Source organism: Chiloscyllium plagiosum, chromosome 31, assembly GCF_004010195.1.
Source record: "Chiloscyllium plagiosum isolate BGI_BamShark_2017 chromosome 31, ASM401019v2, whole genome shotgun sequence".
Taxonomy (NCBI): domain Eukaryota; kingdom Metazoa; phylum Chordata; class Chondrichthyes; order Orectolobiformes; family Hemiscylliidae; genus Chiloscyllium; species Chiloscyllium plagiosum.
The window spans coordinates 18,394,920-18,422,106 of record NC_057740.1 but is presented as its reverse complement, the minus strand read 5'-3'; the positions used below and the strand labels follow the sequence as shown (position 1 = coordinate 18,422,106).

Genomic DNA, 27,187 nt, shown 5'->3' with positions numbered 1-27,187 from the left:
AAAGAAGTTCTGGGATTTACATACCAAAGAACAGAAACCAACACATCCCATCCTAAATTTATCTTAAATTGTTTAATGTATCATCACATCTCCATGACACTGTACTCATTTGGATATAAATGCTGTTTTATGACCTTATTCTCCACAACCACCTAATGAAGAAGCAGTGCCTTGAAAGCTAGTGTTTCCAAATAAACCTGTTGGACTATAACCTGGTGTTGTGTGATTTTTATCTTTGTCCACCACAGTCCACTACCAACATCTCCAAGTTAGGTCTTGCTGCATATCAAAGTTGAAACTTTATTGCTGGAACAGCACAGCAGGTCAGGCAGCATCCAGGGAACAGGAGATTCGACGTTTCGGGCACAGGCCCTTCTTCAGGAATGGCCAGAAGGGCCTGTGCCCGAAACGTCAAATCTCCTGTTCCCTGGATGCTGCCTGACCTGCTGTGCTGTTCCAGCAATAAAGTTTCAACTTTGATCTCCAGCATCTGCAGACCTCACTTTCTCCTCCAAAAAGCAGTGGACCCAGCACCGATCCTTGTGGCACACTGCTGGTCGCAGGCCTCCTGTCTGAAAAGCAACCCTCCACCACCTACTGTTTCCTACCTTTGAGCCAGTTCTGTATCCAAACAGCTAGTTCTCCTCCTATTCTGTGTGATCGAACTCTGCTAATCAGTCTACCATGAGGAACCTTGTCGAACGCCTTAATTAAATCCATGTAGATCACATCCACTCCTCTGCCTTCATCAATCCTCTTTGTTACTTATTCAAAATATTCAATCAAGTTAGTGAGACACTATTTCTCACACACAAAGCCATATTGACTATCCTTAATCAGTCCTTGCCTTTTCAAATATTGTAAATCCTGTCCCTCAGGCTTCCCTCCAACAACTTGCCCACCCATCCTCTTAAGATAGGAGAGGATCACTGCTCCTCCTAGAAATTGTGGTTTCCACTCCATAAGATAATTAAGGTAACATGGCTTAAATATCTGTTTGTCAACTCCTGTAAAGCAGTATCCTTGTGCCATCTTAGATTAGCTTACTGTAGCTTCTCCAACTGTGTATTAGCAGGAAGTGGATTTGACTGAATAACCTCAACTTTCAGCTTGGTATGCTTTTTGTAAATATGATAGTGTTTTTACACACCAGCTATACTGGTATTGGAGTGCTAATGGTGCAAAACCTGCATGTAGGTTGTGTGTTTCAAGGTATTAATGCATCAGGGAGGTTCAGGTGACTGGATGGTTGACCAAAATTTACAACATCTCATGGTTCAAATCATTTTTGAAACAAGCTCCCACCTTGAGGTATCCTTGTGGATTATTGTGAATGCTAGATTCTAGTGGTTAAATTGTAATTTGAGCTTCAATCAAGTCCAAATGTGTATATGATATGTCATTTGCATGTTATAAAATGTATGGTATCCTATAAATGAGATAGTGATGTGCCAAGAGTTTAAGTATGCAGTCAGATTAAATGTTATCTGAAATCTGTTTTTTTTTGTCTTCTTCAAAAGTTCTGTAGGTGTTAGACCAATTTGAGCAATGAAGTAGTCATTTTAATGTGACCCTCTTTGGGAGAGAGTATACATTTTATTTTCAATGTCAGATATCAACATTTGGTTGTGAATCATCAGCCTATTTTGGATGCACTGTGTTAGCTTTAGGGCAAGATTCAGTCTGGCTCAAATTCATTTCAGAAAGGATTGTTACAGCAAGCAGTCTATCGTACCATCATATCCTATAGACCATAGCCTAATTAAATGTCAGAAATGTTCTTCTTACACACCTAACAATGAAGTGACTTGACTAATATTTTTATTCAGTGCTGCTGTTAGATCTGTCAGATTTACTACCTTTTGCTCCTGGATGCCCAAAGAAAAAGAGAGTTCAAAAATGGAAATTAGGAGCGAGTGAATGTTCAAAGGAGAGAGAATAATACATCATATGAGCTTAGCTTCCATATATGCCAATTACACCCAGCTCCATCTTTCCATCTGTTCCCGGGAATGTCTCCATACCTGTAGGAATGCCTGTCTGATCTTGGATGAATCTCAACTTCCATTAAATCAACATCAGTGTCTGCCACAAACATTCCCAATTATACCATATTTCCTGGCCACTATCGCGGGCTGAAATAAACCTTTCATAACCTTGGTTCTCTGATTAACCCTGAATGCTATTTTGCTCAGGAAGACTGTTTGTTTGAGTTCACCATCATAATAGTAACTGTTGTGGCCTATTTTCAAGTGTCTTTATTGAATTCATTAGTTCCATTCTTCATAAACATCCAGTCTCCAGAAAGATATTGTATGTATCCTGTTCTATGAGAATGATTCTTCTCCCGTAACTAGTCTTGACACACTACATTAGATTGCTAGTGTCCTTAACCTCCCCCACTTCCAGGCTTGACATTAATTTTCTGGGTGTTTATCTGAAACATGTTTTTTACTTTAACCTGCTACATAAATGATGTTGCATGGAAAGGATACATTGGAAGAATCAGCGTGTGTCATAGGAAAATAGTATGTATGTGTGTGAGGGATGGGAAAGAAAAATAAGGGAGAGAAAGCAGAAGAGGAAAATTGGAAAATGTGGGATTGAAGTGGGTGGGCAAGATGAGGATCATCATAGAAAGGATAAACAAAAATTCTTCAGGTAACAACATTTGTACAAGCAGAGCGAGAACAAATTTTTACCAGGTTAAGAATAAGTAAATAGGTACAGGCTGGCAAAAAATCTAAAGTTAGAGGAGAAGTGTATGTGTAAAAGAAAGCATTGTGAATGGAAGAAGTGCTGGGGAGGTTAGCATACATTGTGCGATGGGAGAGAAAAATGAATTTATAAGAGTGCTTGAGTGGAGAATCTTTTGAATAGTTAAAAAAAAAATTGTGTATGGTGAAGGGAAATAAATGGAGAGAGGACAGAAGAGAATGAGGGAGTGGGACGGCGTGAGGAGAGAAGCATTGTAAATCTACAGTGTATGCAAGTGGCACCGATTACCATTCTTACATCTTTCCTTCCTGAGAAATTAGGAAATTGTTGCATGGAAAATTACTGTTGGATCACATCTTGTTGTGTGGCGCTGCATTAAGGCGTGATTAGCCTGTGTTGCTCTAATTCACTGCTTATTTTACTTCGGTATTAAAATTCAATCTTATTCATCTGTTAAATCTTTATTTAAGTGCTGTCTGTTAAGAGCTACGACATGTTTTCTTTCAATAGTTAATAGTTTGGTAAAGTGTATTACTCTGTTCCCAGTCACTCGTTGCCCGAGCATATTAAGGCTGTGTAGGTTATTCTTCCTTTACACCATGAAATGAATTTTCCTAGAACTCCTAAATGGAAGAGAGCATGTCCCCAAATCCTGGCAATACTATGATCCAGTTGCAAGATGGGAGTCAGCGATTAAATCATATCTCTGCTTCACATATGAATGTAGCAAAAATAATCAGGACTGGCTTCTGAGAAAAAAAAACTTTGATTTTTCCTGGTGTAGAGAAGCAGAGTGAGTCATTATCTTTCAAGAAATTAAATTAATAAGATGAAAGATGATCTCTTAATCCTGTTCAGTTGTCTTGCATTGTCGAAAAGGTGACACAGCAATTAAAATATAAAATGCCAGAACATCTCAGCAGGTCTGGCAGCATCTGTTGAGAGAATGTGGAAAAAAAGCTGCGTTGATGTTTCAAATGACATATGACATATTTTCTCTCCACGGTCACCACAAGATCTGCTGAACATTTTCAGCACTTGATTTTTATTTCAGATTTCTAGCATCCGTGGTATTTTGATTTAAGATGACATAGCAAATCTGACTGAGGTCAATAGCTCTGCTTTAGCATCACCTAATGTCTAGGGCCTGCAATTACATGCAGTTTCAAAATGTTTTCAGACTATCACAAGATTTAGTGACAGCCACAACAGGCTGTTGGCTCGGAACATTGCATTACAGCTTGCAAATGCCAAAATCGCAAAATTTGTGCAATCTTTGTCATACTTACTAGTTTCTCAGTCATGATTATGTCACCTTTTTACATAAGGATTATAACTATATTTAACTATTACTTACCTAATGACTGAAGGAACAAGAAAGTGTTAAGTTTGTATGACTGTTAAAATGATGAAGAGGCTTTTAAATTGCAGAATGAGATTCCTTAAAATATTTCCCTACAACTCTGTGAAAGTTTGTTGTGCAGACAAATCTTTTAATGACAATACATTCCTCAATTTGATACTGTAGTGGAATTGATAGTTCCAGCCCTTTTCCAGCTACTTTCCTTTTTTACTTTGTACATTACCCATTGACTCTTGTTATTACCACCTCCAACCTTAAATGCCAATTTCTTCTGAGCTGTTCTACTTTGCTGTTCTTGCTGCAACTTTCCTTCTCTTGTTTTCCTGACCACCACCTCATTTCCTCCAGTGGAAGAGGCAGCCTGTGGCCTGGATTTCTCTCCTTATTGCTAATGCATCAAAAGGCACCCACAACCTGGATCTGTTTCCTGCAGGCCCCACTGACTCCATACTTGTCTCTGTCTCCCATCCAAAAGGACAGAAGAAAAAGCAAATGAAGCAGATGGCAACAGACAACAATAGATAATAGAAAGGGGAAGGGTGAGAGAGAGGAATGGACCAGGTCAGGAAAGAGAGGTATAGAGAAGGGCAAGACAAAAGAAAGTAAAACATTGCCATAAAACTGACAGACAGGTAAGAGAGGATATACAATACCAGATAGGAATGAGCTCCAGCCCACCAAGCCTGTGTTGATTCTTAATTCTTATTTAGACCTGTTACTTATTGCCTGTATGCAGTATCTAGCTCTCTGCTCATCTCAATTTCATGTGTCTGAACATGATACAGCTTAAATGTTGCTAACATGCCTGATTCCACTACCTCCACTCTCCAGACATCCATCACCCTCTGTGTGAAAAGTTTTCCCCACACTTGTCCCCTAAACTTCCCTCCCCCTCACCTTGAAACTGTGCATTTTTGTAGTTGATCTTTCCATCCTGGGAAAATATTTCTGACTGTCCACCCTATCTATGCCTCTCATAATTTTGTAGACCTCTATCAGGTCACCCCTCAGTCTTCATCTTTCCATTGAAAACTGTCGGAGTTTATCCCACCAGACCAGACCTGGTAAATCTTCTCTGCACCCTCTCCACAGCATGCACATTTTCTGGTAGTGTGGTGACCAGATCTCCATGCCCAGATTCCTCTGTAAGTCAGTGCTGTTAGGGGTTCTTTTCTTGTGTAATTCAGAACTGAATTTCATCTTCCAAAATGTATGTGCTAGCATTTGTCCAGCTTCAACTCCATCTGCCATTTCTCTGCTTAAATCTGTATTTTGTCTAAATTCTGCAGTGTCATTGGACAATCCTTCTGACTATCTGCAACTGTGCCCATTTTGGTGTCATTGGCAAACCTATTAATCAGAACACCTACATTTTCCTTCAGATCATTGATATGTATATCACAAACAACAAAGGTCCCAACATTGATCCCTCCGGAACATCAGAAAATCCAGGATACTATAGATCGGTGAGCCTGACATTGGTGGTGGGCAAGTTGTTGGAGGGAATCCTGAGGGACAGGATTGACTATGTATTTGGAAAGGCAAGGACAGATTAGGGATAGTCAAGATGGCTTTGTGTGTGGGCAATCATGTCTCTCGAACAAGATTGAGTTTTTTGAAGAAGTAACGAAGAGGATTGATGAGGGCAGAGTGGTAGAAGTGATCTATATGCACTTAAGTAAGACATTCCACAAGGTTCATCATGGTAGACTGGTTAGCAAGGTTAGATCACATGGAATACAGGGAGAACTAGCCATTTGGATACAGAACTGGCTCAAAGGTAGAAGACAAAGGGTGGTGGTAGAGGGTTGCTTTTCACGGATCAGTGCTGCTTTTCATCATTTATATAAATGATTTGAATATGAACATAGGAGGTATAGCTGGTAAGTTTGTAGATGACACCAGAACTGGAGATGTAGTGGACAGCAAAGGTGTTTACTTAGGATCTTGATCAGATGGGCCAATGGGCCGAAGAATGGCAGGTGGAGTTTAATTTAGATAAATGCAAGGTGCTGCATTTTGGAAAGGCAAATCAGAGCAGGATTTATACACTTAATGGTAAGATCGTGGGGAGTGTTGTTGAACAAAGAGACCTTGGAGTACAGGTTCATAGTTCCTTGTAAGTGCAGTCTTGGGTAGATAGGGTAGTGAAGAAGGCGTTCGGTATGCTTCCCTTTATTGGACAGAGTACTGAGTACAGGAGTTGGGAGATCATGTTGTGGCTGCAGAGGACAACGGTTAGCCCATTTTTGGAATGCTGTGTGCAATTCTGGTCTCCCTCCTATTGGAATGATGTTGTGAAACTTGGAGGGGTTCAGAAAAGATTTACAAGGATGTTGCCAGGGTTGGAGGATTTGAGCTATGGGGAGAGGCTGAACAGGCTGGGGCTGTTTTCCCTGGAGTGTCAGAGGCTGAGGAGTGATGTTATCGAGGTTTATAAAATCATTAGGGACAAGAATAGGGTGAATAGGCCAAGGTCTTTTCCCTGGGGTGGGGGAGTTCAGAACTAGAGGGCATAGGTTTAGGGCGAGAGGGGAAAGATATAAAAGAGACCAATGGGGCAGCCTTTTCACACAGCTTGTATGGGATGTGCAGTCAGAGGTAGTAGTGGAGAATGGTACAATTACACCATTTAAAAGGCATCTGGATGGGTATATGAATAGGAAGGGTTTAGAGGGATATGGGTCAAATGGGACTACATTATGTTAGGATAACTGGTTGGTATGGACAAGTTGAACCAAAGGATCTGTTTCCGTGCTGTACAACTCTATGATTCTATAACACCACTAGTTAATGAGCTCCATTCTGAAAAACATCCATGTCAAACTGTAGCAGTGGCATCTATTGATATTATGCTTTCCATTTTAAATAATGTTGCAATGCTACTTAGGCATACAATTGCCTTCCATCTACATTTGCAACATGCACAGAACCTTGTTCAGATATGTGTGACCAAATAATCTATTTTAGAGAAGTTAGTCGAGGAGTAAATGTTAGCCACTGCACCATAGAAACTCCCATGCCCTTCAGAATTGTGACCAAGGGTTTTTGATGTTCACCTGAAAGGACAGTGTGGAATCTCATCTGAAAGATGATACCTCCAACAGTCAGTCAGTATTATACTGAAGTATTCAAGATATGTAAACTTCATAAAAACCTTTAATATTTTAACATAGTTTTTATTTTTGATAAAGGTCAATCAATCACACGTTGACATCTGGTGGATCAGCAGAACCAAGTTAATTCCAGGAGCTTCTCTCGTTTTTCTGTTCTCAAATTTAATTCACTTAACATTCTTTCAAAACGATAGTTTTGCGAACTTAGAAAGCTCCAGCAATAAAGGTTTTGTTCTGTATATGAAGGTTTCCTGCTTTTGTGATCAGTGTTAATGATGAGTCTCATTGGAATGACAGGCTTTAACACTTGTTCAACTTGCTTAACAGTGGAATTAGTATGGTCTCTTTCATGCAAAGTTACTGTCAGTCTAACAATCCAGTGTCCTTTACGATACACCTGAGATTGAGAGTTGGGTAAACAACCTTGTCTCCTAAACCACGCAAACTGAAGAATTGTAAATGAGCACAGGAGTCTAAGTTAGAGTATTTTGTTCAATGCTCTATCAAGAATAGAAGGCAAAATAAAGAGAAGGAAAATATTGATTGAGAAAGGGAAATGTGTACATGGCAAATAATTTGAGTAATTTGTCAGGGAAATCAAAGAAATGAAGCTCCACTTGATAAAAGTTAAATTATCAATGTTGAGAATTATTTGGCAGTGATTAAAACTTGGCACACTATTAGAAGGGTACTCACACTAGGGAAAAAAAACACCCTTTGGTCAGTATCTGTAATGTCAATACAGGAACTTGATGTCACTCAATAGATTTGAATGGGGATCCAGATGATGAGGTTTTTGAACAACATACAGTGGCCTGTATATGTATTTTCAGATTTTCAAGTTTATTTGTAGATGTTGCTGAGTAATTCTGTCCTAAATAATGATAAACACTGTTAGCCGCAGAAATATCTGTTCCATTCTTTATTACCGCTACAAACCTGCTTACTAAACAAAAGAAATTACACTTCACAATCAATTAATTACTTTGTTTTGAAGTGCTTTGTGACATCAGGTGTGTGGTATAAAAGGAAATGTAGCAACATGGAAATGAAGTGGGTTGATGGACCAGAAACATAGTAAATGAGTATTGAAGAAGAGCTGGAAGTAGTAGTCTGCTGGGTCCACTTTTTCATATGTTTATGTGTGTGTACTAAAGTTTGGATACAGGAAAATAATTTAAAATTAACTGAGAGGACAGATGTAGAAGGTTCAGCAAACAATAAGACAGCATGACTTCAAGAAGATGTAGGTTAGTGGAAATGAACAGTTAACTGGCATGAAATGTAATGGAGATTTGAATGAGATAATACATTTGCGAGAAATACAATGGTAAGTCTTTAATTGAAAGACACTGAAAGTTATGAATAAACTTACCATCTACAGATTCAAATAATTACAGTTCAGATTTATCCGGATGACACTCGGCATCTCTATAAGGAACTAGCTATGAGGTGAGACCTGCAAAATTTGGTATGATTTCCACTGGAGCAGAGAAAACCAAAAGATGATGCACTATGAAGACTTTGATGGAATGAATAGGGAAATATTTTCCAGGTTAAGAATTGATGACGAGCTGTTCAATTCAAAATTATCGTTGAATGAGGAGAGAGATTAGGGGAAAGACCACCTGCAGCTATATTTTGTATCTGCCCTGTTTAATCTTCTGTTGTAGTATCTCAGCTGTTGTACCAGTCAGTACACATAGGTGCGTTATAGGTTCTGTTTTGAATGTGCCATCAATTTGAAAACATTATAACTTGCAAGGCAGAAATTGACTACTTTCCACAGATCATCTCTCTCCTTTTTATTCTTAGTCTCTGTATCAAGTCACTCATCATCCTTGTGACTACAGTCTTTTGAATCTCAAAAACATTTATCTGCTACTTCAGAGTCAATGCTTTCTCTTAATTTCACACTTCAGTAAATTCCCTTACCCCTATGTACCACAATCGCTTACATCCTTTGTACATTTTGTCTCGATCATTGATCATTTCTTCCATATCTGCCTCACCACCTATGGCTTACTACCCTTCTCCAATCTCAGCACTATCATTATGCAAAATTCCTCCTTCAAATCACCAAAAATGCATTGTCAAATCCCAAGATCCCTTAATTTCAGCACTTCTTTTGCCTTGCTTGTGGCTCCTTTGTCCTCTTCTTTAATATTCTTGTCTGTAAAACCACAGTTCAGTCCAATTCTTGTTCTCATTACAATCCCCAACTTTATTCCCTTAATATTGTGGGATTAAAATTTGACAATCCTGGGTACACAACTAGCTTAGTGGTCTGTTGGCAGATCTGACCAGATCATATCTTGATCTTATCGTTGTCCTTCAAGTTGACTAGAAATCTGTTTATCCATTGTATCGAAACATAGTTTTCCATATCTTTTTCTGTAAGTATAACCTGTAGTTATAACATCTAAGTGAGATGTCCCCTAATCATTACTTCTGGACTTGCTTTATATTTTCTATTTTTTTCCAAAACTGTTGGTACCCTTTGCAATATAGTGACCCTTCCTAAGTGCTTGTGATTTATGCAAGAGAACATTATTTATAACTTGACAGGGCAATCACTTTTTTTTTCTTGTCTACAGTTTTCAAACTTTGCATAATATGTCTTTTGGTTTTACATTGTTATCTTTTACTGTTCTACCTTGATGTCTTCCAGTATGGATCTGCCATTTTAGCTTGAGATCTCAATGAAAATACACGTATGTTTCTCTGTGGACACTATCTCCTCCACTTGCCACTTGTAGCTGACTCATGTTTCCTTTAAGTATTGAAATACACCTCCCCAAATGACAAATCTGGTTTTAGTAGTTAATAGGTGGCCTGTGAAGACCAAACTATCTTGGGCTTGATCTGGAATCTTAACTTTGTGGCTGATTCCAGCTGGAATGAGGTAGGAGACATTATAATTGGTCTCTGCATCCGTGAATTAAGAAAGAGAGAATGAGTGATGGTTTGGACCATGATAGCTATCTAGTGACTCTGCTTGTATGGATATCAGTTAGAAGCTGGATCAGTCCAAATTGATATGTTCTGTCATGCTACCCTGCAACCTACAAGCAATTTGATAGAATGTCAAGCTTTATTGAGATGGAAAACTAATTAGTGCATGAGTTACCATAAGATGTAAAATATCCTCAAGTGCAGAGTAGGAACTCATTGACCAAAGGTAAAGTTTTTATATTGCCTAGTAACCTACATGCTATCTTATGCTTCAACTTTATATTGTACTGTATTTGTTAAATTATATTTGATGTCATATTTGTTTTTTGATTTTTATTCTTAGTATTTTAAAAGTGTTTATCATAACTACTGTGTTTATAGGAAAAACTTGAACCAATGACCTCAACCACACCGCCGTCAAACAAGGTAACAATATATTCAGTAAACTTCTCAAAAGTACCAGGATTGAGATGAATGAATGTTGGATTAATTGAATCTAAAAAGCGAATTTAGCTTAAGATATTGTAAGGCAATATGAAAAGCTCAGCATTAGCTCCTCATGAAATGAAATTTAGCAGATTCTTGTGGAACAGATTGGAAACTTAGAAATGTTGGCAACTTTTCATAAGTTGCTGAAATACCTGATTGGACCTTGTCCAAAGAACAGGATTGGATGTAGGGAGGTACTGGGGATGTGAGTCAGATTAATGTTAGGACCAAAAACTCATCCACATTTTCACTTGATAATGACATATTATGTTCACCCTGTTAAACACTTCCATGCATGTTCAGGTTTTTAAAATTATTGTTCTCGAAGTTGCTACTCATAAGTGCCGATAACAAGTGCTGGAACCTTGAAGAATAAAGCGGTAAATAGTCTGTCTCTTTAACAAAGTAGATTAAAGGATTGAGAAATAAGCAGAGACAGGACAGGGAAGGACAGTGGATTAGAGTGGATGAATTCAATGTCAAAATGTGAACTAAATTTGAGAGGTAAAAATATTGATTCAGCGATTTAAAAAAAAGATAAAGTAAGAAAGAAAAAGCTACGTTTTAAAACCGTTTGACAGTGCCCAAATTCAAATTAATAAAATTCCATACTTTTGCTTACTTTGTGGGTTAGCAATTATTAACAATTATTAAATTGTTAAGAGGGTACAGTTAATTAGTAGTCTTAATTTTCTCTAATTGCGAAGCAATGCAGTCAGGGAAGGCATTGGCCTCATGGTATTATCAATACACTATTAATCCAGACACTCAGGTAATGTTCTGGGTTCCTGGGTTCAATGGCAGATTCTAATGGTGACCATGAAACAGTTGCCGATTGTTGGAAATACTCGTCTGGTTCACTAATGTCCTTTAGGAAAACACATCTGCCATCCTTACTTGGTCTGGTCTGTAGACTCTCAGCAAGATGGGGTCTTAAATTGTGACCCTTGGTGCAATTAGGGATGGGCAATAAATACTGGCCTGCTGTCCACGTCCCATGAATTAATTTTGTAAAAATCAGCTAAATGCACATTGTGATTTGCAATTCAGGGAGTTGTTCTTGTTCTATATTTCAGAACAAGAAATAGATATTTCAGAGTCAACCTGTTCGATGATAATGATGTCTCCTTGGAGTAAGTGGAACTTAAACCTGGGGCTCCAGAGGCGGGAACACTAATGCTGCACAACAAGAGCCTGTTCTTCACAGAGTTAATTTGTATCTCCTTAATTTCATGCCTCATCAAGATGCTGCTATTCTTCAGCAAAATGGGACCAACAGTTAATAGCCAGTCAGATTTGCAACTCTCAAAATTAGAGAATAATTTCAGAAAAAGCCAGTGTTCCTGACACCTGCTTTTCTTTCAGTTCGTAGGAGGCAATTTCATTTAAATGTGTTTTCAAATTTTGCTGCTATAAGCAACAGACTTATTAAATACCCAAGTTTATTTTTAAAAACAAAAATGCTGTTTATTTATCTCTGAAGTTGCTCTGTTAATTTGGAATAATTTGATACCGAGAAGTCCACAAAAGGAAATACTTTTTGTCTGAATTCTGTATACAAATTTCGAGGAATGTTTGTTTAACTCTCTTCATATAAGAGTCGGTAACAAGGTTGTGGTACTAAGTACCCACTTATGTATATTTGCCATTCTTCACATAAAATCAAGCATATTAATAATGATATGACTGTAGCTGACCTGATTATGGCCTCAACTCCACTTTCCAGGCTATCCCCTGTATCCTTTGACTCTCTTGTCAGTCAAGAATCTGTCTAACTCTGCATTAAAAATATTCAAGATCTCCACTGCTCTCTCAGGAGAAGAGAATTCTATAGATTCAGGACCCTCTGACAGGAAAACAAATGCTCTTCATCTCCATCATAAATGGGAGACTCCTACTTTTTAAACTCTGTCTTCTAGTTCTAATATCTCTCAGAAGAGCAGATATTCTTTCAGCATCCACTTTATTAGATCCATTCCACCTCTGAAGTGTTTCAATATGATTGCCCCTCAATCTTCTAATAACAGTAAGTATAGGCCCAGTCAATGCAACTTTCTGCTAAGGTAGCTCTTCATCCCAATAGTGCATAAAGTGCATCTTCTCTAAACTGCAGCTAATGCCATTCTGCCCTTTCTTGAATAAGGAAACCAACAATTTTAGTCGTTTAATAATCATAAGCAGCCACCATATTGCTTTGGAAAATAATAGCTTTAATGATGTAATTTTATTGGGCATTACTGAAGTGATGTGGTCCATGCATTACAGAAACAGATATATCTGGGATGGGTGTGGGTGGGGTAAAAATGCAAAACTTGTAGAAGTTGGCAGGGAATGTTAAAAAGAGATACAGGAATTTAAACTTCATAAACTGAGGCATACAATGCAAAACCAAAATAATTATGAATAACCTTTTACTTTCAACTGGAATATCACAACCAATTCCTTTTATGAAGGATGTGAAGGCTCTGGAGGCAATGCAAAGGAGATTTAAGAAAACGGTTCCAGAGATACATTGGAGATGTTCTGGCGATTTGATAGAGGTTTTCAAAAAAATGAAGGACCAAAACAGAGTAGATAAGAGATACAAGGGAATACAGATTTAAAACAAGCAGGAAAATCACATGACGAAGAATTTTTCCTCTACACAGTGTATGGTTACAATCTAGAAAAGGGGTGGAGGCAAATGTAATCCGGGCTGTCAAAGGGAAATTTGAGTATTGCCAGCTAAGTTGCTCTTGCAGCGAGCCTGCTGGATGTGACAAATCAAAGAGGTTTCTCCTGGCTGCAACCGTTCTATAATTCATTAATACATACAGCACAGAAGAGGCCGTTTAGTTCATTGAGTCTGTCAACCTGTCTACACTAATTATGATTTCTAGTGTTTGCCCCATCACCTTGGATACTTTAACATTTTATGTGTTCATCCACATAATTTTTTTTAGAAGTTGTGAGGGTTCCCGCTCTACTGCCCTTCAAAGTGGTGCATTTCAGATTTTCACCATCCTCTGGATGAAAATATTTTTCCTTGAATCCCCTCCAGACTTCCTGCTCTTCACCTTAAAACTGCATTCCCTTATAATTGACCCTTCAATTATGGGAACAGCTGCTTCCTGTCTATGCTCCTCATAATCTTACACACATCAACCAGGTCCCCCTCAGCCTTCTCTGCTCTGAGGAGAATAACCTGAGCCTATCCAGACTCTCTTTGTAGCTAAAATGCTCTAACCCATGCAAACCAGAATCTCCTCTGCACCCCCTCCAGTGTGATCACATCCTTCCTATAGTGTGGTGGCCATACCTCACATTATACTCCATCTATGGCCTAATCAAAGTTTTGTACTGCTCCAACATAACCTCCCTGGACTTATAAATTATTGCCACGACTGATAAAAGTAAGGCAAGTTTCCCATATGCACGCCAATAAAGTTGAGTCCCAAATGCAGGATTCTATGCCTTTTGTAAACTTCCTCATTTGTCCTCATCAAAAAGTTGTTCCACTTTCTGCATTTTAATTTTCATTGGTCACTGCTTCTTACTGTTCAGCTAGTGCCATATATACCTTTTCCCTTAACCACTGACATTGATCTTCATTATCATCACCCTTGATCGTTTTGTTAAATGCTCAGCGTCTTGTTAGTTGTCAACATATGCTTGTTTGTATGCTGCTGTCTGCATCTGTTAACAGAAGTCTTATCTTTTCATTGATTGTTTCTTTTTTGTGTTTCAGACAATTCTGAGTGTTTCACCAATACAGTTTTATTTATCTTTGCCTTTATTTTTATTTGATCTATAATGGTTAGTTCGTTAAATGTTTGTTTTTTATGTCCGAGTTCCATTAAATTACATTGCCACATCTATTTATGCATAATGTTTGAGTTCATTGTGTGTTGCTGCATTGATAACAAGAGAATAGGTATTGACTATACATTTCAGGCTATGAACCAGCATATGTTGATAACTAATGAGGTGCTGAGCATTTAACACAACGATCAAGGGTGATGATAATGCAGATCAATGTCAGTGGATAAGGGGAAAGATATATATGGCATTAGCTGAACAGTAAGAAGCAGTGACCAATGAAAATTAAAACGCAGTAAGTGGAACAACTTTTTGATGAGGACAAATGAGGAAGTTTACAAAAGGCAATGCCATGTATTTTCATATTTATATGAAAGTGCAAGTTGAATGCAAGTGGGAATATTATCATGTTAGAAATAGGCAGTACTATGTTTGACCATTTACTGCTTGGTGAGGATAAGAAAGTGGCGAAGCACTATTGGAAGTTAGTTTTCTAAAACTAAGTTTAAAATTTACCAAACTAAGTGTGAGTCACTCATAAGCTGTGCTTGCCACCATATTTCTGAAACTGTAACAAGTGACGTTTATGGGGTTTCTGATATTTGCCTCTGCATTATGAAAAGGATTTCTGGCTTGGCATAGATAATTAGAGCTTCACTGTAAGGAAATAGTCATTACAGGGCAATAATCCCCATTTACAGATTGAAACTGATGAAGGGCAAGCTTAAGATTTGTTAGAAATGTCTTCAGGTAGAGTGGTGGAACTCTCACTGGCCTAGTAATCCAGTTCTGGCTATTGCTCTGTGGACTGGGGTTCAAAACTGACCATGGCAGTTTGTGTAATTTAAATTCAATTCATTCATAAATCTCAAATGATAAGGTTAGTCTGAGTAATAGTCACCATGACAAACATCATTGATTGTTGTAAAATTTCATCTGATTCATTAATGTTACACAGGGTAGGAAATTGGCCATCATTGCCTTGTCTGACCTACATGTGATGCTAGACCCACAGCAATGTAAATGATTCTCGACTAACTCTAAAATGGTCAAGCATATAACTCAGTCAAATGTAATTAGGGGATGAGCAACAAATGTTGGCCTTGCTAGTGACACCCACATCCCAAGAAAGAAAGAGTGATCACCTGGGTGTAAAAAGTGTGGATTTTTTAAAAAAGAAGCATGCTCTGGGACTGTAGATGTTTCTAGATGGTAAGCTTCATTTGCTGTCTTTCTTCTAATTAATCTTCTGATCTGTTTCCAAATCAGTAATGCTTATGGTTGGATATTTTAGAATATTGACTCCAAATGTATTGAATCTTGCAGCATAGAAGGAAGTGTTGTGTCTGTGCTGGTGTTTGGAGGAACTTTGGGATATAGTTCCACACATGAGCACATATCCCATAACCCAGTAAATTAGTCTCCAGAAGTACATGTTCAGGTTCATTTTTAAAAGTTTCTATGGAATGTGTTGTGCTACTGTTTCAAGTAACCATAGAAAAGGTAGTGTAGAAAGAGGCCATTCAGTCCATTGTGACTGTACCAGCTTAGAGAGAAAGTAAATCTAGTCACCGGTTTTATTTCCACCTCCCACCACCTGGTCCATAACCTTGCAGCTTAAAGTACTTTAAGTGTCTTAAGTGAGATAAGGGCTTCTGCTTCCAGTGCCAAACTGGGCAGCAAGTTCCAGGCATCCACTATTCTCCATGTGAAAACATTTTTCCTCCTGTTCCTTCCAGTCCTCTACCAATCATTTTAGACTTTTTCCTCTGGTAATTGACTTCACCAGTGTGGAGGTCCAATCTTTCCTGTCTGTTCTGCCTAGGCCCCTCATACTTCTGTGCACCTTAATTAACCCCTAAATTTAAGGAGGAGGTAGACAGGTTTTTCATTCTTTTGGGGTTAAAGAAGTTAGGGAGAATGGGCAGGAAAGTGGAGTTAAGACTGAGATAAGATCAGCCTTGATTGTATCAAATGGTGGAGCAGGCTTGACAGACCGAATTGCCTATTCCTACTCCTGGTTCTTATTTTCTTATGTTAAATCAGCCTTCAACCTCCTCTTTTCTAAGGAAAGCCACACTAGCCTATCCAATCTTACCATACAACTGCAATCTTTACACCTTGGTAACATTCTTGTAAATTTCCACTATATTCTCTTCAGATCAGTTATATCTTTCCTGTAAGTGCATTGACCAGAAATGTAATCAGAATTCCAGCTGTGGCCTCACCAGCATTTCCTACCATTCCAGCATTACTCCTTTGCTTTTGTACTCCATACCTTGTCTAATAAAGGAAAGCAATCCATAAGCTTTATTCACACCCATCTTTTTCTGTCCTGCTATCATCAAGAATACCCCAAGGTGTCATCCTCTTTATTGTATATTCTGTAGCATTGTTTGCCTTCCCAAATGTATTACTTTGCACTTCTCCATATTAAATTCCATTTGCTAATTTTCCACCCATTTGACCAAACAATCAATATAATTCTGGAGTTGACAACAAAATTGCTTCTTTATCAATTACATGGCCAATTTTTGTTTCATCAGCAAATTTCCTAATTATGGCTACCATATTTCAGTCTAAATCATTAATATATATAAAATAACCAGCAAGGAATGACCATGGGGACTGCTTTCCATTCGTAAGAACAGTCATTGACCATTACCATTTGTTTACTGTCACTGAAGGAAAAGCTTAATGTGAATTTTGAATTTAAAAAGACTTGAAAAAAATTGCAGATGCTGGAAACCAGAAATGAAAGAAATTGCTGGAAAAGCACAGCAGGTCTGGCAGCATGTGTGGAGAGAAATCAGTGTTAAAGTTTCGAGTCCAGTGACCCTTCCTCAGAACTTGCCCTTAATTCGTGAAATTGGAAAATGAAACTTAGAGCATCTATTAATTTTTTCCTGGCATTTTTTTAATGGCACAGGATGCAATCTATCGAGTCCGAATGATTTATCTTCCTTTAGGGATGTCACTCCCTCAGCACTTGATCTCACATTATGCTTTTCCTTTGTGAGTACAGTTAAAGTGCTTTTTTGGAATCCAGGACAACCAACTCCCATTCCTAGACATGAGGGTACAGAGAACACCAAACGGAGAATTCACCACTAAGGTACACAGGAAAGCCACACACACAGACCAAGTCCTGAACTATGAAAGCAACCACCCCAATACACACAAACGAAGTTGCATCAAGACACTATTCAAAAGGGCCACAACACACTGCAGCACACCAGAACTGCAAAAAGAGGAAGAGGAACACCTATACAAGGTATTCGCAAAAAACGGATACCCTCGCAATTTCATCAACAGATGCCTAAGGGAAAGACAACGGAACAAGGACATGCTGTGGTTCTGTTCGCCGAGCTGGAAGTTGATGTAGTACATCAACTAGCCACGAAACGACACGACCAGCTATCCCTAGTAGCCACACACGCAGACGACAAACAACATGAATTTGACTGGGACAACACTACCATTATAGGGCAAGCGAAACAAAGAACAGTCAGGGAATTCCTAGAAGCATGGCACTCATCCACAAACTCCATCAACAAACACATCGACCTGGACCCAATATACCGGCCACTACAGCGGACAGCTGAAACTGACAACCGGAAGCGGCAGAGACAGGCCACTATAAATGCCGGAGGAAACACCACAGAAGCGCTTCACAGGAGGCTCCCAAGCACTGAGGATGTCACCTAGACAGTGGACGAAACATTTGCAACAAAAACTTCCAACTCGGCGAACAGAACCACAGCATCCAGCTTATACCTTCTGCATTCATGTGTTTTTATGTGCATCTCTGATAAGATCTGCCATCTATCTCCTTAGTTATTCTCTTGCTTTTAATATATTGAAGAAACATTTTTGGGCTTTCTTTGATTTTTATCTGCCAACAGTTTTTCATATCTCCCCCTTTGCTTTCGTAATTTACTTTTTGAATTCCAAAAGTGTAGAATTCCACTTTTGAACACCTCCCATTGATTTGTTGCTAATCTTTCTTCATGTATCTGTATCCAGTATACTGTTACCTCTTAGCTTCGTAAAATTTCTTTCCTGTCTGTCTGTCTCTGTCTCCATGTCTGTCTGTCTCTGTTTCTCCAAGACCCTCCACCCAATTTAAAAAACTTTGTCCCTGTTCTTTCTCCTTTTCTGTAATAATGTGAAATATGTTCATATTATGGTCACTATTCCCAAAATGGTAATGTACTGTTACCTTTTCTATTTAGAGAAACATAGAATATAGGAATAGGATTAGGCCATTCATTCCTTCGAGCCAGCTCCGCTAATTAATATGATCATGGCTGATCATTTAAATCTGTACCCTGTTCCTGTTTTCTCCCCAAACCCTTTGATCCCCTTTTGTTTAAAGAGCTATATCTACATCTTGCTTGAAAGTCTTCAGTGCTTTGGCCTCAACAGTTTCCTGTGGCAGAGAATTCCACAGGTTCACCACTCTAGGTGAAGAAATTTCCTCTTCCTCTCTGTCCTGAATGGCCTCCCCTTTATCCTTTGATTGTGACCCCTGATCTTGCACTCACTAGTCATTGAGACAATCCTTCCTGCATCTACCATGTCTAATCCTATTAGAATTTTATGGGTTTCTTTGAGAGCCCCCTTATTCTCTGAAATTCTAGTGATTGTGGCCCTAACTGATCCAGTCTTTCCCCATGCATTAGTCCTGCCATCCCAGGAATCAGTCTAGTAAATCTTTGCACTCAATAACCAGAACATCTTTCCTCAATAAGGAGACCAAAACCACACATGCTACTGCAGATGTGGGCTTAAAAATGCCCTCCTTCTTCAAAGACCGCAATTTCCCCTCGGACCTGGTTGACGATGCTCTCCACCTCATCTTCTCCACTTCTCACTCCTCTGCCCTTGAACCCCGCCCCTCCAATCGCCACCAGGACAGAACCCCACTAGTCCTCACCTACCATCCCACCAACCTCCAGATACATCAGATCATCCTTCGTCACTTCCGCCACCTCCAAACGGACCCCACCACCAAGGATATATTTCCGTCCCCACCCCTATCAGCGTTCCGGAAAGACCAGTCCCTCCGCGACTCCCTTGTCAGATCCACACCCCCCCACCAACCCAACCACCACTCCTGGCACCTTCCCATGCAACCGCAAAAAATGCAAAACGTGCGCCCACACCTCCCCCCTCACTTCCTCCAAGGCCACAAGGGATCCTTCAATATCCATCCGAAATTCACCTGCACCTCCACAGAGGGCGGTGCTGAATCCGGGGGTTGGGACTGAGATAAGGTGGGGGGAGGGGAAATGAGGAAGCTGGAGAAATCTACATTCATCCCGTGTGGTTGGAAGGTTCCTAGGCGGAAGATGAGCGCCCCGGATTCAGCACCACCCTCTTGACATGCAATCTTATTCCCGACCTCTCCAACCCCACCCTCTCTCTGGCCTATCACCCTCACCTTAATCTCCTTCCACCTATTACATTCCCAACACCCCTCCCCCAAGTCTCTCCTCCCTACCTTTTATCTGAGCACACCCTCCTCATTCCTGAAGAAGGGCTTATGTCCAAAACATCGATTCTCCTTCTCCTTTGATGCTGCCTGACCTGCTGCGCTTTTCCAGCAGCACATTTTTAAGCTCTGATCCCCAGCATCTGCAGTCCTCACTTTCTCCTCAAACATGCTCTGTACAGTTGCAGCAAGACATCCATGCTCCTGTATGTGAATCCTCTCACTGGGAAGGTCAACATACCATCTTCCTGCCGCACCTTTTTGCTTACTTTCAGTGACTGGTGTACGAGGACACTCAAGTCTCATTGCATCTTCCCTTTTTCCAATCTGTCTCCATTCAGATAATAATCTGCCATTCTTTTTTCTTTCTACCAAAGTGGATAACCTCACATTTATCCATGTTATACTGCAACTCCCATGTCTTTTGTGGGATTTGGCCGTTGCTGGCTGCCAGCATTTATTGCCCCTCCCCAGTTACCCTTGAGAAGGTGGTGGTGAGCTGCCGCCTTGAACCGCTGCAGTCCACCTGCGTATTTACTTAACATTTTTTGCATTTCTCTTACGACTATGTGGAAACTGCAGTAACTTAAGTCTGGCTGCCAATGAATAATCATTGCTTGACAACTAGATTTTTGGTTTTCACAATTAATCTCACATTTTTGTCTCTTGATTTTCAATTATGTCAATACTATCTCATATTGAATGTGAAGGAGAATGTTTTTCAACAGTCACAATTTGCATAAAATAATGGGCTTTTTTATTTCACATTTTAGAGGCCAGTAGATGCCTCAAGTCCTGAAGATGCAGAAGGTGGGTGTGATCAGTCAATTAACATTCAATTATGTAATTGTTTAAGAATCATCTTGTTTACAGGTTGTTGAAATTTAGTTGCCAAGATGGAGCTATGTTAAACCGAGACAGTTTTGTAAATTCACTGTTGAGAACTCTCTGAAAGTGGACTAAAAAAGGCAAATCTAGGCAATTTTAGTTCACTGGAAATTATTGAAGCCAATTATGGGGTCTATGTAGCTTACATGTAAATTTCTGGCTGCAAGTCAAAGTGTTACAGCTTTTCAAAGTAAGTTGCACTTACAGTTAGGTCTGCACTTTAAGCTTTTAAACATAATTATTTCTCTCCATGTCATAAATTTATTTCTTCAGATTCTGACAGAGATGATGGTAACTATCCTCCACCTGTGAAAAGGGAGAGATCATCATCTTTTACACAGGTGTTCCCACCTGCACAACCAGGTATGTTTCTTTTCCATGTGAGTGAACAAATGCTGAAACATTGCTTTCTTTTTATCTCTGATTGTCAGTTCATTTGGGTTATGCATTGACCAAACAAACACATTCTTCATTAGTTGGACTACAAGGAATTATTTGCAGGTCCTTGAGTAGACTTTGGTGTTGTTCCACATGCTTTGATTTTGAAGACCTGGTTCTCTATAAGTCTGTGTTTAATAATGGCCAGTTTGCGTGTTAACAAACTTTTCAACCAATACATATGGTTGATAATGCACTTGTCATATGAGGGAATATTGCATCTTGGTGTGAAAGTTTGCAGTGAAATATTGCAATTTACCAAATTCATTTGCTGCATAAATATAGCCTAGTTTTCTTCTTCAACCAGCTTCCTCCTAAGAAGAACTTTGGCTCTAATAATATTTCCTGAATCAATAATCTGCTCTGTTATTACAAATCATTGTTTCTTTGATGCGGTTCTGAAGGTGCCATCCGTTTCCACACCTTGATGCTGAATCTTTTGTGCAACAAGGTTGTCTTTTTCTATTGTAGTTGGCTTCATCTTCTGTATAAAATCAAGACCAAAAGAACTGCAGATCCTCCAAATCAAAAGTAGAAATTGCTGGAAAAACTCAGCAAGTCTGACAGCATCTGTGAAGATAAATCATTTAACATTTTGGATCTAGTGATCCTTTCTCATCTTCTGTACATTGTGCCTGAAGTATTTTTAACTATCAGTACTAATATCTTTGCCTCCTTCAAGTATACTTGATATGCAAAACTTGTATTAACTTCTCCAGAAAGATAATTATTGCAAAGGAGCTATGATCCATGAATGGAGATTCTTTACTTTTTGCATAAACCTCAGGTATCATTTGTCAGTAGTAATGTTCTCCTGAGTTTGTTGAGTTGTGTATACGTTTAGATTGCCTTATCCTCAAAGCTAATCATTTTGTTTCAGAAGGTATGAGCATAGCAATTATCATTAACTTAATATTGGAAGAGTTGTGTGTCATTTGTACCTTGCAAGCCAGATTCTTTTACAAGACAGATATAATTTACTAAATCATCAAATAAAAAATGACAAAAGAGGAGGAATTTCAGCAATTGCGGTGGTTCTGTTACTGGATGTTGAACTGGAGCTACTATTTTGTTTTCATTTAAGCTACCTAACACTTTCCTTTATGAAATGACAATGTAATTCATGTCTTAGAAGAAAGACTTGTATTAAGGTAGCTGTTCCCATGAACTCAGGATGTCCTCACTGTTAATAGCCTGTGATGTACTTTTGAAGTTTAATTACTGTCGGAAGGTAGGAGGCTTTCAATTTGTGTAATAATCATCAATTAATCTTTTTAAAGGTGCAGTTTTTAATTTTGCTTTTCCTGGCTGAATTTTTGAGAAAAAAATTTGCCTTTCTCCAGGCAATTGTGTGTTTTTTTTCTCAAGGACAGTTCCAGGCAGGCTGGCTATTGCAAATTTCTTATAGCACTAATTGGTCGTGAAATTGCTAAGCTACCTATGATAGATTGCCACCTATTATTCGCACCATCATGGAAGTTTCAGAGATGAATCATCACATTGCAATTACCTGTTTTGAAGCATTAACTGCCAAAGATATTAGCCAATAGAGTCTGTCTAAGAATAAATAAGCTAAGTACTTTAAGGGCTCCTTGCCAGAAGAGAGGATATGACAATGCTGTACTAAAGATAGCCTGAAAAGCTGTATGCGTCCCTCATCTTTGTGACGTAATCTGTGAAAGTGACCATCCCTAAGAGAGAGCCAACTGTGGATCAAGATCTTTTAAAATGTGAAAATTTGCTCCAAGCAACTGGAGTCAAAAAATCTGGCCCTGGAAAAGCACAGCAGGTCAAGCAGCATCCGAAGAGCAGGAGAGTTGATGTTTTGGGCACAAAGTTTGCTCCTTGGATGCTGCCTGACCTGCTGTGCTTTTCCATCGCAAAAAGTTTTTAATCTGATCTGCAACATCTGCAGTCCTCACTTTCTCCATGCAACTGGGGATCAAGGAAAAGAACAGAACTAACCATAAGACGATAAGATGTAGGAGCAGAATTTGGACATTAATGCCATAGACTCTGCTCACCATTCGAGTACTCCTGATATGTTTCTCAATCATATTCTCCTGCTTCTTCATGTAACCTTTCATCCCCTCACTAATCAAGGACCTGTCTGTTTCGGAGTAGAATGCATTCAATGTCTTGGTCTCTACAGCATTCTGCAGTTTCTCCATCTCTGGCTGAAGGAATTCCTCCTTAACTTGGTTCAAAAGGATCGTCCTTTTAGTCTGATGCTGTACCCAAGGGTCCTGGTCTTCTCCACATCCACTCCATGCATGCCTAAACGTGTAGTAGTCCTCCCGTACCTGCGGGGGATACATTCCAGGATCTATTGCGGAAGGCCGAAACTGTGGATAGGAGCGAACCCATTCATTTAAATGGGAAATGTACTTCTCGGCAGCCTCCTGGTCCCTGGTTCTGGTGCCCTTTTATATGTTTGGGCCACGGGTAACTGAAACCGGGGAAAATTCCGCGGATATGGAGGTCACCCTGTATTCTTTAAGTTTCAATGAGATTCCCTCTCATCTTTCTAAACTCTCCTGAGTACAGAACCAGAACCCTCAACTATTTCTCATATGATGAGGCTTTCATTTCTGGAATCATTCTTGTGCACTTCCTCTGGATCCCCTCCAAAGTCAGCATATCCTTCTTAGAGATGGAGTCTAAAACCGCTCACAGTGTTCCAAGTGCAAGCTGACTACATCCAGTTGTTGAACTTGCTGACACAATTTGTATACTCTTTTGTTTAACTGACAAAAGAGTATACAATTTTCCATAGACTGTAAAAATCCTCATAACGCTACCCTCTTACACTGCCAAATGTACTTGTGTGTGTGCAGGCCCATACAAATCTGTGAATGTGTCAGAGTGTATGAATAGTGTCACATTACCTCATTTTTTTTAGATTGCGAAGTTAGTTTCTTAAAAATAATTATATCAATTTTTATTTAGCATAAGGAAAACTGAGTGAATTCTCCACTGTGTTGAAATGTAAAAAGAATTCACTTAAAGAATTCACAAAGCACATCCTCTCTCAATTCAAAAGCAAAAACCTGTTATGGTCAGATAGGAGTGGAAGAATCACTCCTCCTCACCACCTGTAGTTTTGGGATGAATGTTGACTAGGAAATCTGGGAGAGCTCGAACCTCATGAGATAATGGCATAGTTTCCTTTACAGCCAGCTAAAGCGGCAAAAGGGAACTCAGTTTGGCATCTTATTGGAAAGGCAGCATTTCAGCTGAAGCATCAGCTTGGAACGAGCATCAGCTCAAGAATCAAGTGTGTAACTTAAAGCCATAACCACCTATCTTATAGATGAGCATCAGCCAAGCAATGCTCATCTATAGAATCAAAGGAGAAATAAAATATACTCGGGTTTCTTGCAGTGCAGCTATTATAGTTAAAATAGAAAATTTATAACATCTGCTCTTCAATCCTGTAGTTTGTACTTTTGTTGGTGTGTAAAATCACAAGGCATAATTACACTCAAAAATATGTAATGAATTACAAGGTTCAATGCTGCATTCAGTTTAATGTTTCTGACATCAGTTAAGCAATATTATTAATGATTCACTGGTTTACTTTAAGAAAATCTCTTCTTGGTTGACTATCGATACAGCATATGTATGGCACAGAAGGAGACCGTTTGGCATGTCTGTGCTGGCTGCAAAAGAGCGCCTTTTCTGTTCTTGGTGCATTATGCTGTCGATTATGCCACTGCAAATGCTCAAATCCAATTCACTGACACTGCTTTTGACTATCTCCAGCTGCCTGTTTTCCGTCTTTCTGTCTGCCACATAGTTCTCATTTTAAACTTCCTTCTTGTAGGTATTGCTTGCAGGTCAGAAGTTGTGAAGTCACATTGACTATTTTTAAAAAATATTTATTGATTAGTATTAATTAATCCCCTTACAACATAAATCTCCACTTGAAACATTTAAAGTAATTACACATTTTCTTGAAATACTGCTTCTGGGTCACAAACTGTCGCACTAACCCACTCTTTATAGGACTGGCACATTGAATACTGACTTGGGAGCACTTTTAAGGCAATTGGATGAACTGAGTTAGGACTTCTTTAATTATCAATGATGTGTGGATAGTGGAACTTGTCAATATCTATATGGTTAAAGTTTCTTTAGAGAATGACCACTACCTAAAATATTGAAGGTTCTGCATTTTTTAGTCAACCTTCATCTTTATTTTCTTCCGAGCTGGACTCCCAGTTACTGCCATAATGATCGTTCACAGTAACTTCAGGTTTTCCAACCGAATCATAAAGCCATTTTGAGATTTCTGTTTTCCAAATAATGCACAAGTATAGTTCAAGAAAATTTTTGATATGCAGGCTAATTGAAAATCCAATTTGATTTTCAACTTTACCAATAAGAGTAAGAATCTCTTGCATAAACTGTCAGAAATTTATACATCTTTTAACAGTGATATCCTTAACAAGCTGCAATAGATGACCAGTTTAAATTAAAATGCACTACTTTGCCAACAGGTCAGACTTTTATTGAAATGAGAGATATCATTACTATTCTAAGATAAAGGCATATTTTAAAATTAAATTCTCAATTAGAGTCATAGAGATGTACAGCATGCAAGCAGACCTTTGGGTCCAATTTGTCCATGCCGACCAGATATCCTAGCCTAATCTAGTTACATTTGCCAGCGCTTGGCCCATATCCATCTAATCTTTTCCTATTCATACACCCATCCAGATGCCTTTCAATTGATGAAATTAGTTGTGTTTTGGCCCAGTAATGACATTCTAAAATGTCATAGATAACAAATGATACTAAGTTAATCCCAAAAGCTTCAGCATGTTCTGTCATTGTTTGGTGATCCAAACAACAGTGTATTTCAGGATTGGTATATTTCCCAGACCAATAACCATTTTGCTTGTGCTAGTGACACCGCAGTCCTTTTCCTTAACTGTAAAAGCTTAATAAGGATTGAAAGGAAAGGCCATTACTGGGTAGTTTGCAAATTGGGATTCTTAAAATTGATGTGATCTGTTCATATTCACTGTTGCTTTCTTTATCTTCCAGTTCCAAAGAATAATGTCTTTATGCCATTGAGTTTCTGCCAGGCAGCGGCCAGCAACTCTGACTCGGAACCAGGTAAATCCCATGTTTCAACAATGGGAAGCATTTCCCTTTGCTTAACCCTCTTCTGTGCTTCACTTGTTCCCCTCCATAAAGCTTTGAGAAGCTATCCTGTGGTGCTGTGCATTTTGTAGAATGTTCAACGTACTAGTTCTGCAAAGAAATGGTTAGGTAAGTCTGGTTGTAATAGAGTGGTTGTTATGGGGGACTTTAACTTGCCAGATATTGACTGGGAAAGCTATAGCTCGAGTTCGTTAGATGGGTCGGTGTTTGTCCAATGTGTGCAGGAGGGTTTCCTGACACAATATGTAGACAGGCCAACAAGAGGTGAGGCCATACTGGATTTGGTTCTGGGTAACGAACCAAGCCAGGTGTTAGAATTGGAGGTAGGTGAGCACTTTGGGGACAGTGACCACAATTCGGTGACTTTTACTCTAGTGATGGAGAGGGATAAGTGTGCACCGCAGGGCAAGAGTTATAGCTGGGGGCAGAGAAATTATGATGCGGTGAGGCATGACTCAGGATGTGTGGCTTGGAAAAGTAAGCTTCAAGGCAAGGGCATAATTGATATGTGGAGCTTGTTCAAGGAACAACTATTGAGTGTCCTTGATAAGTATGTACCTGTCAGGCAGGGAGAAAAGGGTGGTGTGAGGGAGCCGTGGTTTAATAAGGAATATGTAAAGATTAGGCGTGAAGGTTCAATTGGGGCAATTGAGAGTTATAAGGTAGCCAGGAAGGAACTTAAGAGAGAGCGAAGAGCAGCAAGGAGTGGACATGAAAGGTCCTTAGTTGGTAGGATTAGAGAAAACCCTAAGG

At 39.1% G+C, this 27,187-nt stretch overlaps 1 protein-coding gene across 4 annotated transcripts in view; it reads left to right on the top strand.

Annotated features, from left to right (window-relative positions):
- Positions 1 to 27,187, top strand: part of LOC122565289 (ran-binding protein 3-like) — a 109,437-nt gene that overhangs the window by 10,350 nt on the left and 71,900 nt on the right. For 2 of the 4 annotated variants that reach the window (XM_043721086.1, XM_043721089.1), the window contains exons 3-6: positions 10,534 to 10,578; positions 20,710 to 20,746; positions 21,098 to 21,187; positions 26,315 to 26,386. In XM_043721086.1, coding sequence (XP_043577021.1) covers positions 10,534 to 10,578; positions 20,710 to 20,746; positions 21,098 to 21,187; positions 26,315 to 26,386 — 244 coding nt within the window. Of the gene's footprint in view, positions 1 to 10,533; positions 10,579 to 11,717; positions 11,775 to 20,709; positions 20,747 to 21,097; positions 21,188 to 26,314; positions 26,387 to 27,187 lie in introns of all 4 variants that reach the window. The other 2 variants (XM_043721090.1, XM_043721087.1) reach the window with 2 other exon arrangements.